Raw genomic sequence first — 21,367 nt, forward strand, 5'->3', positions numbered from 1 at the left:
TGACTGAATTTTTTTAGAATGTAAAACACTAAAGTGTTATAATTGAAAGATTTGCTCAAATATCTGTAATCTACCTGGGAGAGGCTTTTAAAGATGGGATATTTGTCCCCCTCCCACCTTTAAAGTTAAAGTCTCAAGTCATTGCCCAAACTAAGATCAGAGACTCTTAAGTTGAACAGAGGAATACAGGAGGGAGGACAAGTAGGATGGATACTCCTACTGGCTCCAACCTTTATACCTTCTTTCTTACCCCCAGTGGCAAAAGGAGATAAGATAGACAGATAGAAAGGGTTTTGTCTGACCTTGCAGCTCTTCTCACTTTTTGATCTCTTGAGAGACAGTGCTGAATGGAAAGTCTCTTACCTTTCCACTGGGGTCAGATCTGGCAGAGAATATACATCCAGGCTGGCTACAGGGTGGGAGTAGGGGAGCTGATGGGAGGGGGAGAGAATAGGTTTGGTATTGTAGGCAAGGATATTACCTCATTCACATTCAGGCATAAAGGCCTTATTTGTCCCTCCACCCCTTTTGCTTCCAAAAAGTGTTGTTTTCTGGAACAGATATGCCAGAAAAGCTACTACTTTAAAACACTGTCTTCTAGAAAATGAAGATTTCAAGATATTGGAGATGACCCTAGCCTTGATAATTACCCCATACATTACTGAGTGCAGTCACCTTCCATTTCTGAGCCTCAGTTTCATCATCTGCAACCTGGAGATGGTAATTCTTGCCCTGCCCACCTCAGGGTGTGTATAAAGATCCAATGAGATGATTGCTGTGAATACACACTGCAAACTGTAAAGTGTAGCACATATACGTAGTAAATTCCAGCATTCCCACCCTAAGATACAGTCTTGGTTTTCACAAATTAAGTCACATCCAACATTCTGAAGTATATAGGTTGCTCCCAAACAAAGGAGAGAGTTGCTCTGCTCATCTGGGCAATTTTTCTTTCAAAATATGACCCACAGTGAGGAAGTGGGTATCAGCCCAAGTAGCCCATTATGGACACAAGGGAGACTTAAAAACAATCCATGGTGCCCACATCTGAGCCTTGATGTTCTCATCTGCCTTGTGGCATCAGCCATGGAGAGAGAAGTTCCACTTTATTCTGAGAAGCATGTGAAACTGGTGGTGAGGGCTCAGCAATTGATTGTTTTTCTCTAAACCAAGAAAGCACCAATGGTCCCTGAGCAACCCTAGGGCAGGCTTCATGGAAAACCTTAGCTCCTAAGTGTCCCCCACTAGATCTCAGGGATTTCATGGTCACCCCAAAGATGAAAGCTCTGAGCTCTGAATTTGGCCCTTGGGATCTAGAGGCTCAGCCTTGGGCTTAAGAAGACAAGGTACCAGGAAGGGACAAAAGAGGCAAGAAAAGAAGAGAAATAAGATAAAAGGAACTTTAGGAAGTACCATTTTAAGAGTCAAAAAGATGCTTAGTTGTATCCCCACTAAAGAAGGTAAGAAACCTATAAGTGGAGAGGAAGACCCCAGGGGGCAAAGGGGTTAGCTCCGTGATTGTCACAGCCACAGAAGTCTAAGAGATGTGTGGGGAATCAAGGTTTCAGGCCTCTCCTAAGATGTGTGTAGGTGTGTGTGTGTGTGTGTACTGGGGAGGGGGGGGCAGTGCAGAGGAGTGAAAGAGGGAAGAGTTTGATTCTGTCCCTAAAGTGCTAGGTAGATGTATCAATAGGGTACTGAGAGGCTCCCCCTTCAGATTCACCTGACCAAAGATGCAGGCAGTAAAACTCTACCCCATTCATTGCCATCCCCTTCCCTCCTCTCTATAATCAAGCTGAGCTAGGAATATGTCCGGTAGTCCCATGACTGGGGAATCTGGTTCTCCAGGCTATCTAGGATAGGAAAGCAAAAAATGCTGCTGGTCAGTCTTGGGAAAATGATGAAGGATCAATCCTTTGGTGGGATGGGATAGGATGTGCCCCGTCTGTAGAGTACAGGCTGTTGTGGATACCATATCCTATGCCCCTGCTGCTGTTGTGGTATAGGAACAAGGCAGGAGAGTCCAGGGAGAACGACTGGGCTGCCAGGAGCCCAAGAGACCTAGGGAGGGAGCAGAGCAAGTTAGAAACCTATGGGGCAATCTCACTAGCTCCTTCCTCTTCCCATCCCTCAAAAAATGGTTTTAGGCCAGTGGTTAAGGTATAATAGCAGAAAAACATCACTTGTGTGGGGTGGACATGATGACAGTTCTACCCTACTCTATGTTGGTGAGACAATTCCTCATGAAACTGGGTTCAGTTTTAAGCCCCCCATACTTTAACGGAACCCAAAGTGGTACTTTCCAGAGAGGAGATGCTATCTTTAGACTTCTTCAGGGCTATCACAAGACACAGGAAGCAGATGAGGTCTGTGTGGCCTGAGGAGCAGAGCAGGACCCAAGGGTGGTTACTATAAGAAGACAGAAAGGTTTTCTTTACATTGAGCTCAAATCCACCAGTCATAGCTGCAATACATGTTGGGCAGTAGTGAGCTCTCTGATACTGTAAGTATGTGAGCAAGGATGACACAAACACTTCTTGGGGATATTATAAAAGGGACTCAAGAATGGATTGGAGGAGTTGGAAGAGAGGTTGGCCTAGATGACCTTGAAGGTATCTAGGATGACTGGTTTAATAGGAGTCTTGGCTTTCACCTACATATTGTTTATATTTTCTTAGGTAAGATATAGGGAGCGGGAGTCATTGGGGGACCTGGACAATATCATAGCTGGAGAAATATGGAAATGGGTGGTGAAAGTAATTGGTTAGTTGAAAAATAGGAATCCACCCTCATGCTTCATACTGCCCCTTGTTACTTACATGGAGCTCCAAAACCTGTGCTCTAACCCAGTTCTGCCACTGAAATGCTCTGTGACTTTAAGCAAATCACTTTCCCTCTCTGTGTCTCAGTTCCTGCCTCTATAAAGTGTAACCTTCTTACCATAAAGGTATGTTATGAAGACCAGACGAGTGTAGTGTATATGTATGGATGTATTGGGTTGGTCAAAAAGTTCATTTGGGTTTTCCCATAAGACGTTATGGAAAAACCCGAACAAACTTTTTGGCCAACCCAATATAAATTGTGACTGGGGGCAAAGACAAACTAACATGGTTTAAACACCTCTAATGCATTAGACACTATAAAAGGCACTTGCACATGCATTTCTCATTCAACTCTCACAATATAAGGTGAATAGTATTTCCTACTTTTCACAGATTAAGGACCTGAGACTCAGAGAGGTGAAGGGATTTACACAAGCTTCACACAAATATTAAGGAATGGAGGTAGATTTGAAATATAAGGCTTCCAGATGCCAAGGTTTGTATATTTTCCCACTGTACCTTGGTGCTTGAATACATGATGGGAGATAACTGAATATAACTATTAGACAGTGGGGCTCTGAGAGAGATTGCAAAAGGCCAGGATAGAAAAACTGGTGTCATGTCAACCTGGCCAGTTCCTTGACAGCTGTAGGCCCAGATGTATGATGTATGACTGACTGGCTTAAAAGATTAACATTATCACAGTTGTCCCTCCATCCACCAGTGTTCCTAGCTTGCTGTTCCTCTGACACTAGCCCTACTGAACAACAGTACTCCAAGGGATAATTCCTTTTGGGGGTGGTCCCCAATTTCTGGTCTTTCTACCCTACCTTTCCAGCTCACCTCAGTAGAGTGAAAGGCTGGGTACTTCAAAGGGTACAGTGAGCTCCAGTCTGTCTCCAGAGTGTTCAGCTGTGTTCCCCCTCAAGGTCTCAGCTCCAGTATAGGAAGCAGAACTGGAAATCTTTCTCAGGTCCAGCTCTGTACATTCGATGGGAGTGTGGACCCAGTGGGAGTGGCTCTCTGAGGCACAGGAGGCCAAGGTAAAAGACTCCTGTGTGGGGAAGCCACGAGTCGAGCTGCAGTCGTCATCCAGGATGGGGTTAAGTGCCTGGGTCTCAAAGATGCTTTCACTCAGTGGGGACTCAGGACTGGTCTCCTGGCCAGGTGGCATGGGGAAGAGAGATTCCTCTTCCGCTGCCTCGTCAGCCTCATACTGCAGCGAACCTCCTGAAACTTGAAGCAGAAAGCCACTGAGTCACCCAAAGGCAGGGGCTCTTCTTAGCGGGGCACCTGGTCCTGAGCACAAAATCAGGAAAGATCTGGGAACTAGTGCTCCCCCTCCCATCCCTGGGGACCAGAGCACCTAGCACCAGGCTGAGGTGACACAGTTGAGAAACATATTTACATTGGGGTATCAGATTAAGGCTACCTGGTGGTGGATCAGGGAAAATTGTCAATTTCTCCAGAGAAAGAGAAATCCTTTGTGGGAAGCAGGATTTTAACAACACCCACACCAGACATGATCTTTATTCCCTGGTGTTATGCCAGTGTATATGTTGTGTTATATGGCAAAAGGCACTTTGCAGGTGGATTTAAGATTATGGACCTTAAAATAGGTAGATTATCCTGGATTACCCAGGTGGGCCCAATGTAATGACATGTGTCCTTAAAAGGGGAAGATGAAGGCAGAAGAGTCAGAGAGAGTATCAGATATGTGAAAGGAAAAGGACTTGACCACCATTGCTAGTTTTGAAAATGGAAATGGGTCATAAGTCAAAGAGTGGGTGGTGTCTAGAAACTGGGAATGGTTCTCAGCAGACAGTCAGCAAGGAAATGGAACCTCAACCTTATAACTGCAAGGAACTGAATTCTTCCACCTTTCTGAATGATCAAGGAAATGGATTAACCTCTTGATCTTCCAGAAATGAATGCAGCCTCGGCAACACCTTGATTTCAGCCTAGTGAGACTCTGAGTCGAGATCCAGCCAAGCTTACAAAGCTTCTGATCTATGGAAATGGTGAGATAATAAATGGGTGTTGTTTTAAGCCATTGAATTTGTTGTAGTTTGTTCTGGCAGTGATAGAAAATTAAAACACCTTTCATGCATAAGTCTGATTCAACATCAGGTTACAAACTGAGAGCCTATGGGATGTGTGTTTGTTTGACCCCTGCATTGTGGTTGTGGTACTTTTTAATTATAACTCATTGCCATAACTTAAAACTATTTCATATAAAAATCCAGAGTTTTGGCTTCTCTTGAAAATTCAGAAGATCTTGAAACATTGAATATTCCTACATGGTAACAAACAGCTGAAACTGAGTAGTAGATTCCTCTTTAGACAGGGGATGAACTATTCAGTTTGCCACAGTCTCTACTCCTCTCTAATGAACCTTATATTGGATCCAATTCACATATTCATCTCCCTTATACAACCCTAGTATTCATGTAAGTCAGTGACTCCTGAAAAACACCTCCTGATAAATGAGAAAATGTCTAATCTTATTTCCCCTGTGGAGACCCTGAGGGAGCTGCCTGCCCTCGTATCCCCAGAAAAGGGTACTGCATTATTATCTTGAGGACAGAGGACGAGCAGAGAAGCGTTACCCATTTCTCTTCTCCTGAGGCAGGAGGAGGGAGACAGGCAGCTCTCAGATGTTGCCTCATCTTCTTCTTTCCGGGCCCTGGGGCCCAAATGCTTCATTTCCCATGTTTCATGCCCATGCCCAGGGACTGGGCAACAGCTCTTATCTGAGAAACTGGCCTCCAAAGTCAGAGACAGGATGATCCACCCTGAGCCACAATGTTCCAGGAGACACCAGAGAGTAGAGGAGAGAGAATTAGAGTTTGAGAAGGGTCATAAAGGGATAACAGTGTTGCCCTTGTGCCCTGCATCCCCTGAAATCCTAGATTCACCTCCACTTAAGTGAGAGGTAGAGCCAAACATATCTTCTAAGCTTTTTGAAGATCATCTGGCAGACCCTAGATCCAAAGTAACCAAGGTAGGCCTATATAAGCAGAATCTTTCCACACAAACAGAGAGGTTGAAAAAAGTTGTGTTGCTTTGGACCCAATATACAGTGGGCTGAGGAGGAGTCCTTAGCACCTGTGTATCTAGTAGAATGTGTCCTCCTCTTTCCTTACTAAATCAACTCTGCTTACTAGCCTGGGTTCCTATTTTGGTGTCTCTGTCCAGCTCTCAGCTCCCTTGATGGCACTGAAGCTGCACTGAACCTCAGTACTATTGACTAAAGATCTAAACCCTTCTCTGGTCTTGGCCAGCCACCATCTCACCTCCCCTATATCTTCCCTCAGTGACCTGGCATTCTTGTCTCATATTCTTGGCTAATGGCTGGACTTGTGCTGAAAATAGATCATGATGTTACTCCTGATTTTAAATATGACATTCCATCTAAAATTTCACATGGCCATCTCCTATGGGCTGGGCCAGAGCTCTGGTTATCATTATTGTCTGAGGAAAAATGTCTAAGTTTGCCAATTCCTCTGGACATTGGGCTCTCAGTTACCACATTTGGTATACTACTATACTGATAACCATTGCCTGAGACCTCACCCACTTTTATTATAGTCATGTCTCATTCCAGCCAGCCTTCCTCTTTTCCTGACATGCTCCAGAATCTATACCTATTAGTAGATATAACTAATTGGAAAAGAACTTAGAAATCAACTTCATCTCTCATTTTAAAGATTAAGGAGAAAGAGGTCCAAAGAAGCTAGATGACTTATCTAAAGTTACACAGTGATTTAGAGGTAGATTGGACTAGGACTTCAGATGCCTTTCCCAAGGGTTTTCCCATAATGTTGTAGCCCTTTATGAATCACCACACCTTAAAGAACCAGGTCCTATAAACTCATAGGGTCAGCCTCAATCATCTCTGAAGTCCTGTGCATTCTATTGCCACCCCAGATATTTCAGCACTGTAGGGAAGGTCCATTAACTCTCAACCCCAGGAAATTCCTCTCTTCTGCTAGTTAGAACCTTGTTCCTGATTCATGTAATACGTGAAGCAGCTACCCTTACCACGCTGGCAATTTCTGTTGAAGAACTGCTTGCAGTAGAGGAAGAAGAGCCCCAGGAAGGCCAGGGTAAACACCATGAGCAGACTGCTCACCAGTGCAACAAGTGTGACCTCCTGAGGGGATACTGTGGGTACATCTGCCTTCACTAAGCTCAACTGGAAGGCACCTGTGAGACAAGAAAGTGGGGGAGGTCAGTCACTGTGGGTAGTCAATAGTCACCCTGACACTGGGCCTGGACTTCCTCAGGCCAGCACCCTCTCCCCAGGGTCTTCCTCAACTAGGGCTGCTAAACTGGTTCTACTTCTTTGTAGAGCAGGGAAAAGTATAACGAACAAAGTGGAGGAACTAGCATATACTGCTGGTATGGTATAAATTAGTATAGTTATTTGAAGATGCACATATCCTGTGGTCTTTCCATGTCACATTCAGTTATATAACCTAGACAAATAGAAACAAACTAAAATGTTCATCAGTAGGGCACAGGATAAATAAATCATGATATAATTCTATTATGTAATATTATTATATAGCATTTAAAATAAAAGACCTGTATGGATCAATTTAAATAATCCAGAGAGGAAAAGCAAATTGGAGAGAGAGTATATAACTTGATATCACTTACATAGAACATTATAAAATATAAAAAATAGCATATAGAATACATTGCTTATGAATATATATATATATATATATATATATATAAAAGAATACAAGTATCAAAACATGGGTGGAGAGTTTGGCAGAGTCATAGTGCTCACAAGTTATCCACATGCTTCTCTGCATTTCCCATACACCCTTGTAGTAAGGCCATAAGAGTACTTCTGGCCAATGGACTGTGAGTGGAAGTAATGTGTGTCACTTGCAGACTGAAGTAGTTAAAAGCCAGTATGTCTCCTCTATCTCTTAACCTGTCCCATCAACCTGGAAACCACATGGTTTGATGGTATAGTTACAAGATAGAGTAAGATATTTGCATATGAAAAATAAACTTTTATTGCATGAAATCACTGAGATTTGGGGGTTTGTTACTGTAGCATAACCTACCAACAAGATACACACAATTTCATGATAGTGGTTGCCTCTGGGGAGGTAAGGAGAGAATGGAACTCAGAAAGGATCAAAACACAGATTTCATTAAACTTGTGGAATCTTCATTTAAAAAAAATCTGAAGCAAATATGCAAAATTTTAAGATTTATTAATCATTGATGCTGTGTAACTGAGCATTTTTCTTTTTATATTTTTCTGCATTTAAAATATTTCTACATATTTGAAATACTTCATGTTTTAAAAAGATATCAATAAATTAAAAAATAAGTGAGTAGACATATAGTTGGTAGATAGACAAAAATAATAGACAGATAAATGGATAGTGATATGGGCACAGACTAGATCTTAGTGCTTCATTCAGCCTTTTACTAGTCCTAAGCATTAGGGACTCCTATAAACTTCAAATAAATAATACACAAGTGTACAAATATTATAATTTACAAAATGCTTTCTAACCTCTTATCTCACTAGAACTAGGCAGAATCCCATAAGGTATGAAGAACAATGATTTTCATGACTTACATTTTTTTCAGGTGAGGGAAATGAGGTTCAATGAGATTCAATAATTTATAGAAGGTTACACAGATAATATATTGCAAAACTATTACTCAAATCTAACCAATTCCCTTGCCAATCTACCCTATAGGAAGGAGTATGAGGGGGTAGGGGAAGTCTTTACTATGCTGTCTTGCTGTCACCCAATGGATTGGGGGGGAAAGGGGAGAAGAGAACTGGATACACACACTGAACCTCAGAGGTGGGGGTCTGCTTCGTGCATGGGATACACTCTTGATCCTGCAGGCCTCCAATACGTGTCTTTTGGTAGAACCTGTAGTCAGAGCAATAAAAAATGGCAAGATGATCAAACAAGCAATGTACTTGGATTGGTCCTTCTTGAACCATAGGCAGCTTCTAAGAGTCTTGTCCTCCAGGAAGCCATCACTCACTCTGACCCCTCGTGAGTTCTCTGCCTCTATGTCTGATTCTGACTCAAGAGTCCCAGACGCTCCACCTCTTCCCCCATTCACCAAACCCTATAACCAAAAGGGGAACTAGTCTCACAAGAGAAGGAAACACTGCTTTGACACCAACTGCTTCCTAATCTCTTCTAGGTCTACAGTGAGATTTACCTTGAAACTTGGGCCTGAGCTAAGCATGCCAGCATGATAAAACAGCTGTTTAGTACTCATCTGTAATTGACTGCGTGCTAAGTACTTTATAGAGGTATCTTGAAAAAATAATGCTTCTCCCTCAGGGGAGCTTAAACTCATCATGATATGGACAGTTAGAATACTTCAACTAGGCCCTGAGAGGTAAGGATGAGGGAGACCTCCAAGGGCTAGAGAATGCCCAGAAGAGCTTGGCCTTATGTAGCAGGCTCACCTGGGCAGACAGTCCCCACAGACGGCATTAGAGGTAGCTGTACAGTTCTCCTTCTGGATACGATTGATGACAGCACAGGTGATGCAAGTCTGACATCTATGGTGGCCCCAGCTGCTTTTATATCTGCGGGGAGGGCAGGCTGCGCAGTATGCATCTCCACCTTCTCCATAACCACAATCCTTCAGTGAAATGGGAGTCACTAACATTACTCTACAGAAACTTGGAGAGAGGATTAGCTATGGGACAAGTGGACATTGTACGGAGTAGCATTTTACAAACTGCAAGTTGCAACCCATTACTGAGTCATGACATCAATTTACAGTCAGCATAGGTTAGGTTATGCTATGGTAAAAAAGTAAACTCCAAACCTCAGTGTCTTAAAAGAACAAAAATTTATTTCTCACTCACACCATTTTGCTTACCAGAGATTTCCTGGGGGCTCTGTTTTACGTTATACTTACTGGGTTACCCAGAGTGATGGAGGCTTCATCTTCGTGCTACCATGATTGGAGCATCAGAGAAAAGAGAATATTGTGATCTGTGCACTGGCTCTTAAATCTTCCCCCAGAAATAACTCATTTCATTTTGCTCACGTCCTTCACCACACACATCACCTGATCATTAGTAACTACAAAAGTAAAAGAAAGTATAATTCTATAGTGTGCCAGAGCTGGGGAACTGGAAATATTTGACAATGAATGCTAATCACTACCTATCTTAGTATTGTTTTATAGAAGTTTTACAGATGAAATATGTAAGTATGTGTTGGGTTGTGATGAAAATTTTATTTCTTACATTTTACTGAACTATAGTTGACTCACAACATTATATTCATTTCAGGAGTACAACACAGTGATTCAATATTTTTATAGATTACACATCATACAAAGTTATTATATTATTGACTGTAATCCCTGTGATGTACATTGCATCTCTGTGGTGTATTCAGTTTATAACTGGTAGTTTGTCCCTCTTAATTCCCTTCACCTATTGGGCTGGCCAAAAAGTTCGTTTGGGTTTTTCTGCAGGATGTTAGGAACAACCTGAACGAACGTTTTGGCCAAGCTAATATTTTGCCCTTACCCCTACACTCCTCTCCTCTGCCAATGACTAGTTTTTTCTCTGTATCTGTGAGCCTGTTTCTGTTTGGTTATATTTGTTTATTTGTTTTTCAGATTCCACATATAAATGAAAACATATAGTATTTGTTATTCCCTGTCTGATTTCACCTATTACTCCACCCCTCTCCTCTCTGGCAACTACTAGTTTGGTCTCTACATCTGTGATTGTCTCTGTTTTGTTACATTTATTTGTTTGTTTTGTATTTTTAGATTCCACATATAAGTGAAGACATACTGTATTTGTCTTTCTCTCTGACTTATTTCACCTAGCATAATACCATCTAGATCCATCCATGTTGTTGTAAATGACAAGATTTCATTATTGTTTATGGCCGAGTAATATTTCATTGTGTGTATATATATATATATATATATATATATATACATATATATGTGTGTGTGTGTGTGTGTGTGTGTATATATATATATATATATATACACATACATATACCACATCTTCTTTACCCATTCATCTGTTGATGGACACTTAGGTTGCTTCTACATCTTGGCTATTAAAATAATGCTTCAATTAACACTGGGATGCATATAACTTTTTGAATTAGTGATTACATTTTCTTCAGATAAATACCCAAGAGTGGAATTGCTGGATCAAATGGTAGTAATATTTTTAATTTTTTGAGGAACCTTTATACTGTTTTCCATAATGGTTGTACCAATTTATATTCCTACAAACAGTGCATGAGGGGTCCCTTTTCTCCACATCCTCTCCAACATTTGTTATTTCTTGTCTTTTTGATGATAGCCATTCTGACAGGTGTGAGGTGATACCTCATTGTGATTTTGATTTGCATTTCCCTGATGATTAGTGATGTTGAAAATCTTTTCATGTGTCTGTTGGCCATATATATGTCTTCTTTGGAAAAATGTCTATCCTGGTCCTCTGCCCATTTTTAATTCGGTTGTTTGTGTGTTTTTGATGTTGACTGTTATGAGTTATTTGTATATTTTGGATATTAACCTCTTAGTGGATATTTTATTTGCAAATATATTCTTCTATTCAGTAAGTTGCCTTTTTGTTTTGTTGATGTGCTTTGCTGTGCAAGGTACAGACAATATCACAGAAATACAAATAATCATGAGAATACTATGAACAATTATATGCTAACAAATTGGACAACCAAGAAAAAATGGATACATTTCTAGAAATATACAATCTTTTAAGATTGAATCTTACTCTCGGAAATGCTCAAACATGTTTGAATAAAGGTGGTATAGAGGAGAGATGAGTGATCCAGCTGGATATTGTCTCAGGTCTGGTATTGACTCAGTGTAACTTTGGCTAGCCTCTCTCCATTTCCAAGCATCAGACTCCCCAACACCTGAGGATATTAAAATAAATGGTCTCTAAATATTCTTCCAGCTCTGGCATTCTAACCTAGGAACGAGGCTCCTGCCTGTTATATCATAGCTCTTTGTCAAAGACACAACTCTACTTAACAATGGATATTAGTTATTTGTTTGTTGTGGGAGAAGTTGGCTGGTTGTTCACTAAACTCATTCACCTTTCTTCCTGGGAATACCACTTGTCAACATTTTCTAACCCCACACAAGTCTGTAGGGACATGTGCCTAATTTCTAGCCAATGGAATATGGTTTAAATGATGTATGCATCTCTCAGGCCTGGCTCAACAAAAAACTGTCTTTTTTCTTTATACTTATTTTATAATTAAAGTATCCTTAATTTTCTTTATGCTTTGATCTTCTGGCACACAGGGACACCCAGGGAGATGTTGGAATCAATATATTAAAAACGACAGAGGACATCAGGGATATGGAGGAGGCAGCAGCTCTGAGCTTTCATTCCCTCACAGAAGTGTAGCAACACAAACAGAAACTGTCGGAATCAATGTTGTCAGAACTCTGGGAAATAGTCAAACATTTACAACAATGAAGCAAATGCTGAACCAAGAAAAAGGCATCTTGAAAATGATAGGAAAGATTTGTGCCATTTTTACTTGCCCTTACTGCACCCCTCTCCCCAGTAACAGTCCTAAAGTGAAGGCAGTCTTAAAGTAGCAGCAGCCTGAGTTCCTAGTGTGAAACCCTCACCCCTAGGTCCAGAGTGAGCTAAGCAAAACTTATTCAAAAATTATTGTGTATGTCTATTTTAACCTGTTATCTGAAGGACAGATACAAGGTGCTCATCTCTGTTTCACTCAATTCAAAATGCAGGCTGGAAAATGGGTGGGCATTTGTTAAAATGTTTTGCAAAGCAAACTAATAAACCAGAGATGCCTGGGACAAGAAATTATGGGTGGAGACATATAATAGACTGCTTAAGTCTGGAGCAAAAGCTGGAGAAGATTCTTTGGGAAATTAGGACATTCAAAAGCACCAATATATATGGGGCCAGTTTAGAAAGGCCCATGTATGTCCAGGGAAAGACACATGACTAGAAAAATATGGAGAAGACCCAAAGCTTGCACACCGGACTGATACATGGGCTAAGTGCCAGTTTGGCTAAGTGTTGAAGGAGTGCTTCAGCACAGAGCCAATGTTCAAAGATTGGGAGAGGTATGTGGGTTTTTTGGTTGCTACTGTTGTTATTTACTTTTAACTGCTGGCACTCAAGGAAATTCCTGTCAAAATATTAGCTGAAAAAGAAAGAGCCACACAGACTTCAGTGATCACATATGACAAAGAATACAGTCTTTGCACAAATAATTTGGTTAAAACAACTAAACAAATGGACTACTATAGCCATCATCAAATAAAGTAACAACAACAGAAAACAGCTAAATATGGGGAAGGGGGAGAATCTGATTTTCAGTTACCACATTATAATTAAAACAGTTTTCAAAAACAACAACAACAAAAACACAAGGCATAAAAAGAAACAGGAATGTATGGCCCACTTACAGTAACAAATAAAATTGACAAACTGTTCCTGAGGAAGTCCAGACATCAGACCTACTAGACAAAGACAAAAAAGTACTGTCTTAAATATGTTCAAAGTAAAACATAGACAAAGAACTAAAGAATATAAGAAAATAAATGTATGAAAAATATGGTAATATCAAAAAAGAAAAATTGTAAAAAGTAACCAAACAGAAATACTAGAATTGAAAAGTAAAATAACTGAAATTAAAAATTCACTAGAAGAGTTCAACAGCAGATCTGAACAAGTAGAAGAACAAATGATGAAACCTGAAACATGACAGTTGAAATTGTTGAAATTATTAAGTCTGAGGAGCAGAAATTTAAAAAGGATGAAGTAAGTAAACAAAACCTAAGAGACACCATCAAATGGACCAATATACACATTATGGGAGTCCCAAAAGTAAAAGAGAGAGAAAGATAAAGAAGCAGAAAGAAATTTGAATAAATAATGGCTGAAATTTCTCAAAATTGACAGAAGACATGAATAACACATCCACAATGCTCAACAAACTTTGATTTGGAAAAACTCAAAAAGACCCATATGAGACATAAACAAGATGTGGATAGCCAAAGACAAAATGAAAATCTTGAAGCAGAAGGAGAGAAACAATCTGTCAAATACAAGGGATCCTCAATAAGATGTAAAGTTGATTTCTCTTCAGAACCTGGAAGCTGGAAGGCAATAAGATAACATATTTAAGTGTCAAAAGAAATAAACTATTAACCAATTTTATACCCAGCAAAAAATCCTTCAAAAATGAGGGAGAAATTAAAATATTCCTAGATAAATAAAAGAAGCTAAAGGAGTTTGATACTACTAGACTTGTACTTCAATAAATGTTAAAGGGAGTTCTTTAGGTTAAAATGAAAGGACCCTAGATAGTAACTCAAAGCCATAAAAAGAAGTCAATATCTCTGGTAAAGTTAAATACACAGGCAAATACAGAAGGCAGCATTATTGAATATTTGGTTTGGAACTCTGCCTTTTATTTCCTATATTATTTAAAAGAAAAATTAATAAAATAGTAACAATAATAATAATAAATCTATGTTATTGCACATACAATGATTAAGATAAAAACAAAAGTGACAAAAATAACATAGAGGAAGGTGATATCAAACTGTATAAGTGGGCTTCCCTGGTGGCGCAGTGGTTGAGGGTCCGCCTGCTGATGCAGGGGACACGGGTTCATGTCCCAGTCTGGGAAGATCCCACATGCTGCGGAGTGGCTGGACCCATGTGCCATGGACACTGAGCCTGCGCGTCCAGAGCCTGTGCTCCACAATGGGAGAGGCCACAATAGTAAGAGGCCTGCACACCACAAAAAAAAAAAAAAAAAAACAAAGAAAAACAAAAAACCCCCCAAAAAACCCTGTATGTGTCGAGTTTATGTATGTTATTGAAATTAACTTGGTATTAATGCAAAATATATTGTTAAAATTTAGTATGTAATATATAAAATAGATAATTGATAAGGACCTACTGTATAGCACAGGGAACTCTACTCAATACTCTGTAATGGCCTATGTGGGAAAAGAATCTAAAAAAGAGTGTGTATATATATATATGTGTATGTATATATATATATATATGTGTGTGTGTGTGTGTATAACTGATTCATTTTCCTGTACACCTGAAACTAGCACAACATTGTAAATCAACTATGCTCCAATGAATTTTTTTTTAAAAATAAATAAAATTTAGTATGTTAAAGGGAATCTACATGGTAACCACAAAGAAAATATATTTAAAAAGAAAACCCCACACAAAAGAAATGATAAGGGAATTAAAACTTTTCACTGCAAAAGATCAACTAGCACAAAAATGGCAATGAGGAAGAAAATGATGAATAAAAATGGCATAAGAAATACATAAAACTAATAATAAAATGTCAGAAGTACTCTCTTATCAGTACTAATCTTTATGTATATGGATTAAACTCTCCAAAGGTACAGATTGATGGGTTGGATAAAAAGAACATAATCCACTTATATACTATATGAAGAGATTCATTTAGATTCAAAGACACAAATGGGTTGAAAGTAAAAGACAGGAAACATATTCCATGCAAATAGTACTGAGAAGCGAATTGGGATGTCTACACTGATATCAGACAAAATAGACTTTAAGTTAAAACTTTTACAAGAGAAAGGGAAGGACGTTATATATTTATAAATGGTCAATACATAAAGAAGATATAACAACTCTGAACATACATACACCAAATAACAAATCCCCCCAAATCTATGCAGCATTGACAAAATTTAAGTGAGTAATAGTGGTTCTAAAAAATAGTTGGAGACTTGAATACCAACTTCAATAAAAGATTGCATATCTAGACAGAATAGCAATAACGATGTAGAGGGCTTTAACAACACTATAAAACAACTAGATGTAACTGACATTTATAGAACACTACACCTAACAAAAGAAGAATATACATTCTTCTCCATTGCACATGAAACAATCTGTAAGTAGACCACATATGTTAGGTTATGAAACAAGTTTCAATGAATTTTAAAAGACTGAAATTATACAAAGTGTCTTTTCTGACCACAAGACAATGATGATATAAATCAATAACAGAAAGAAAATTGGAAAATACACAAACATGTGTAATTAAATACCACATTCTTAAAAAACTAGTGGGTCAAAGAAAAAGTCTTAAGGGAAACTGTAAATTACTTAAAGCTGAATGAAAATAAAAAAACACCACATACCAAAATGTATGGGATACAGCAAGGCAGTAGTAGTCTGAGGAAAACTTATACCTGTAAGTGCCTATATTAAAAAAGAAAAGAGATTTCAAATAAATAATCTAAATTTATACCACAAGGAACTAGAAAAAACATAACAAAGTAGGCCAAAGCTAGCAGAAGGAAGGAAATAATAGATTAGAGTGGAGATAAATAGAGTAGAAAAACAATAGAATCAATGAAAACTAGATTCTTTGAAAAGATGAACAAAATTGGCAATCCTTCCAATCCTTCAGCTATACTTACAAAGAAAAAAGAGAGAAGATGAAGATGACTAAAATCAGAAAGGAAAGTGGGGGATTTCTGACAGAATGGCAGAGTAGGAGGACCTGAGCTCACCTCTTCTCACAAAAACACCAAAATCACGAGTATCTGCTGAACAACCATTGACAAAAAAAGGACTGGAAACAACCAAAAAACATATTTTACATCCAAAGACAAAGAAGAAGTCACAATGAGATGATAGGATCCTGTACCCACCAGGTGGGCAACCAACAAACTTTAAAATAATTATATTACAGAGGTTCTCTCACAGGAGTGAGATTTCTGAGCCTCACATCAGGCTCCCTAGACTGCTGGTCTGGTATCAGGAGGAGGAGCCCGCAGAGCATTTGGCTTTGAAGGCCAGTGGGGCTTGATGGCAGGAACTCCACAAGACTTGGGGAAATAGAAGGAATATTCTTAGAGGACACACACAAGGTTTGTACAAACTGGGACCTAGGGGGAAAAACAGTGACTTCATAGCAGCCTGGGTCAGACCTACCTGCTGGTCTTGGAGGGTCTCCTGGGGAGGGGGGCGGCTGTAGCTCATTTCAGGGACAAGGACACTGGTGGCAGAGGTACTAGGGAGTACTCATTGGTTTGAGCTGTCTGAGGTTGCCATTTTGACACCAAGGCTTGGTCCCACACAATAGCCCTTAGGCTCCAGTGCTAGGATGCCTAGGGCCAAACAACAAACAGGATGGGAACACAGCACCAACCATCAGAAGACAGACTGCTTAAAGTTTTCCTGAGAACACAGCCACCTTTAAACACACCTCTTGACACAGCCCTGCCAGCCAGTGGGACAGGACCCAGCTCTACCCACCAGTGGGCAGGCACCAGTCACTCTCACAAGGAGCCTGCACAAGCCTCTTAGACCAGCCTCACCCAACAGAGGGCAGACACCAGAAACAAGAGGAACTACAATCCTGCAGCCTCTGGGATCACAAACACCAAAAGTTAGGCAAAATGAGATAGCAGAGGAATATGTTCCAGATGAAGAAACAAGATAAAACCCCAGAACAACTAAGTGAAGTGGAGATAGGCAATCTACCCAACAAAGAGTTCAGTGTAATGACTGTAAAGATGATCCAAGAAGGTAGGAAAAGGATGGATGCACAGAGCTAGAAATTACAAGAAGTTTTATACAAAAGGTTAGAAAATACAAAGAATAACCAAACAGAGTTGAAGAATAAAATAGTGAAAATGAAAAATACACTAGAAGGAACCAATAGCAGAATAAATGAGGCAGAAGAATGGATAAGTGAGCTGAAGAAAGGATGGTGGAAATTACTGCCGAGGAACAGAGTAAAGAAAAAAGAATGAAAAGAAGTGAGGACAATCTCAGAGACCTCTGAGACACACAAACATTCACATTACAAGGATCCCAGAAAGAGAAGAGAGAGATAAAAGTCATGAGAAAATATTTGAAGACATAATAGCTGAAAAATTCCCTACCCTAACAGGGGAAAGGAAACAATCACCCAAGTCCAGGAATCACAGAGAGTCTCATACATGATAAACCCAAGGAGGAACACACTGAAACACACAATAATAAAATTGACAAAAATCACAGACAGAGAAAATATTAAAAGCAACAAGGATTGTTTGTTTTTTTTGTTATTGAGCTGCATGAGCTGCTTGTAAATTTTGGAAATTAATCCTTTGTCAGTTGCTTCATTTGCAAATATTTTCTCCCATTCTGAGGGTTGTCTTTTGGTCTTGTTTATGGTTTCCTTTGCTGTGCAAAAGCTTTGAAGTTTCATTAGGTCCCATTTGTTTATTTTTGTTTTTATTTCCATTCCTCTAGGAGGTGGGTCAAAAAGGATCTTGCTGTGATTTATGTCATAGAGTGTTCTGCCTATGTTTTCCTCTAAGAGTTTGATAGTTTCTGGCCTTACATTTAGGTCTTTAATCCATTTTGAGCTTATTTTTGTGTATGGTGTTAGGGAGTGATCTAATCTCATACTTTTACATGTACCTGTCCAGTTTTCCCCCAAAATGGGCAGAAGACCTAAATAGACATTTCTCCAAAGAAGACATACAGACTGCCAACAAACACATGAAAGAATGCTCGACATCATTAATCATTAGAGAAATGCAAATCAAAACTACAATGAGATGTCATCTCACACCAGTCAGAATGGCCATCATCAAAAAATCTAGAAACAATAAATGCTGGAGAGGGTGTGGAGAAAAGGGAACACTCTTGCACTGCTGGTGGGAATGTGAATTGGTTCAGCCACTATGGAGAACAGTATGGATGTTCCTTAGAAAACTACAAATAGAACTACCATATGACCCAGCAATCCCACTACTGGGCATATACCCTGAGAAAACCAAAATTCAAAAAGAGTCATGTACCAAAATGTTCATTGCAGCTCTATTTACAATAGCTCGGAGATGGAAACAACCTAAGTGCCCATCATTGGATGAATGGATAAAGAAGATGTGGCACATATATACAATGGAATATTACTCAGCCATAAAAAGAAAAGAAATTGAGCTATTTGTAATGAGGTGGATAGACCTAGAGTCTGTCATACAGAGTGAAGTAAGTCAGAAAGAGAAAGACAAATACAGTATGCTAACACATATATATGGAATTGAAGAAAAATAAATGTCATGAAGAACCTAGGGGTAAGACAGGAATAAAGACACAGACCTACTGGAGAACGGACTTGAGGATATGGGGAGGGGGAAGGGTGAGCTCTGACAGGGCGAGAGAGAGGCATGGACATATATACACTACCAAACGTAAGGTAGATAGCTAGTGGGAAGCAGCCGCATGGCACAGGGATATTGGCTCGGTGCTTTGTGACCGCCTGGAGGGGTGAGATAGGGAGGTTGGGAGGGAGGGAGACGCAAGAGGGAAGAGATATGGGAACATATGTATATGTATAACTGATTCACTTTGTTATAAAGCAGAAACTAACACACCATTGTAAAGCAATTGTACCCCAATAAAGATGATAAAAAAAAATAAAATAAAAGCAGCAAGGAAAAAGCAACAAATAACATACAAGTAAATCCCAATAAGGTTATCAGTTGAGTTTTCACCAGAAACTCTGCAGGCCAGAAAGGAGTAGCACTATACTGTATATTTAAAGTGATGAAAGGGAAAAACCTACAACAAAGAATACTCTACACACCAAGGCTCTCATTCAGATTTGAGGGAGAAATCAAAAGCCTGACAGAGAAGCAAAGGCTAAGAGAATTCAACACCACCAAATGAGCTTTACAATGAATGCTGAAGGAGCTTCTATAGGTAGCAAATAAGAGGCCACAATTAGAAACAAGAAAATTATGAAATGGGAAAGCTCAATGGTAAATGTAAACATACAGCAAAGGTAGGAAATCATCCACACACAAACATATTATCAAATCCAGCAATGGTGAGAAGAGGAGAATACAAATATAGGATATTGGAAATGCATTTGAAATTAATAGACCAGCAACTTACAACAATCTTGTATATATATAGGTTGCATGCCAACACTTCATGGGAACCACAAAAATCTGCAATAGATATCCAAAAAAAAAAAAAAAGAGAGAGAAAAAGGAATCCAAAAAGAACTCTAAAGATACACATCAAATACCTAGAGAAGAGAACAAAAGTGGAAGGAAAGAAAAAAGACCTAAAAAACAAATCCAAAATATTAACAAAATAGTATTAATACATAAGTATCAGTGAGTATGTTAAATGTAAAAGGAATAAATGCTCCAAGCAAAAGACATAGACTGGCTGAATGGATACAAAAACAAGACCTATATATATGCTGTCTACAAGAGACCCACTTCAAATCTAGGGACACATACAGAAAGTGAGGGGATAGAAAAAGGTATTCCATGCCAACGGAAATCAAAAGAAAGTTGGAGTAGAAATACTTACATCAGAAAAAATATATTTTAAAATAAGGACTGTTACAAGAGACAAAGAAGGACACTACATCAATCCATTTCTAATTCTACTGATTTGAGTTTTCTCCATTTTTTTCTTGATGAGTCTGGCTAATGGTTTATCAATTTTGTTTATCTTCTTAAAGAACCAGCTTTTAGTTTTTTTTGTTTTTTTTTTTGTGGTATGTGGGCCTCTCACTATTGTGGCCTCTCCCACTGCGGAGCACAGGCTCCGGACATGCAGGTCCAGCAGCCATGGCTCACAGGCCCAGCTGCTCTGCGGCATGTGGGATCTTCCCGGACTGGGGCACGAACCCACATCCCCTGCATCGGCACACGGACTCTCAACCACTGCACCACCAGGGAAGCCCCCAGCTTTTAGTTTTATTGATCGTTGCTACTGTTTCCTTCATTTCTTTTTCACTTATTTCTGATCTGATCTTTATGATTTCTTTCCTTCTGCTAACTTTGGGGTTTTTTGTTCTTCTTTCTCTAATTGCTTTAGGTGTAAGGTTAGGTGGTTTATTTGAGATGTTTCTTGTTTCTTGAGGTAGGATTGTATTGCGATGAACTTCCCTCTTAGAACTGCTGGAGAGGGTGTGGACAAAAGGGAACCCTCTTGCACTGTTGGTGGGAATGTAAATTGATACAGCCACTATGGAGAACAGTATGGAGGTTCCTTATAAAAACAAAAATAGAACTACCATATGACCCAGCAATCCCACTACTGGGCATATACCCTGAGAAAACCATAATTCAAAAAGAGTCATGTACCACAATGTTCATTGCAGCTCTATTTACAATAGCCAGGACATGGAAGCAACCTAAGTGTCCATTGACAGATGAATGGATAAAGAAGATGTGGCATATATATACAATGGAATATTACTCAGCCATAAAAAGAAACGAAATTGAGTTATTTATATTGAGGTGGATGGACCAATAGTCTGTCATACAGAGTGAAGTGAGTCAGAAAGAGAAAAAAAATTACCGTATGCTAACACATATATATGGAATCTGAAAAAAAATGGTTATTATGAACCTCAGGGCAGGACAGGAATAAAGATGCAGATGTAGAGAATGGACTTGAGGACACGGGGAGGGGGAAGGGTAAGCTGGGACGAAGTGAG

General features: G+C 39.5%; 1 protein-coding gene across 3 annotated transcripts in view; it reads right to left on the bottom strand.

Annotated features, from left to right (window-relative positions):
- Positions 1-1,624: 1,624 nt before the first annotated feature.
- Positions 1,625-21,367, bottom strand: part of EDA2R (ectodysplasin A2 receptor) — a 69,724-nt gene continuing 49,981 nt past the window's right edge. The window contains exons 3-7 of one of the 3 annotated variants that reach the window (XM_033439139.2): positions 9,298-9,476; positions 8,658-8,743; positions 6,867-7,031; positions 3,666-4,058; positions 1,625-2,061 (exon numbers count right to left, since the gene is read on the bottom strand). In XM_033439139.2, coding sequence (XP_033295030.1) covers positions 3,667-4,058; positions 6,867-7,031; positions 8,658-8,743; positions 9,298-9,476 — 822 coding nt within the window. In that variant the 3' untranslated portion in view covers positions 1,625-2,061; position 3,666. Of the gene's footprint in view, positions 2,410-3,665; positions 4,059-6,866; positions 7,032-8,657; positions 8,744-9,297; positions 9,477-21,367 lie in introns of all 3 variants that reach the window. The other 2 variants (XM_033439140.2, XM_049704636.1) reach the window with 2 other exon arrangements.

Source organism: Orcinus orca, chromosome X (genome assembly GCF_937001465.1).
Source record: "Orcinus orca chromosome X, mOrcOrc1.1, whole genome shotgun sequence".
Lineage (NCBI taxonomy): Eukaryota > Metazoa > Chordata > Mammalia > Artiodactyla > Delphinidae > Orcinus > Orcinus orca.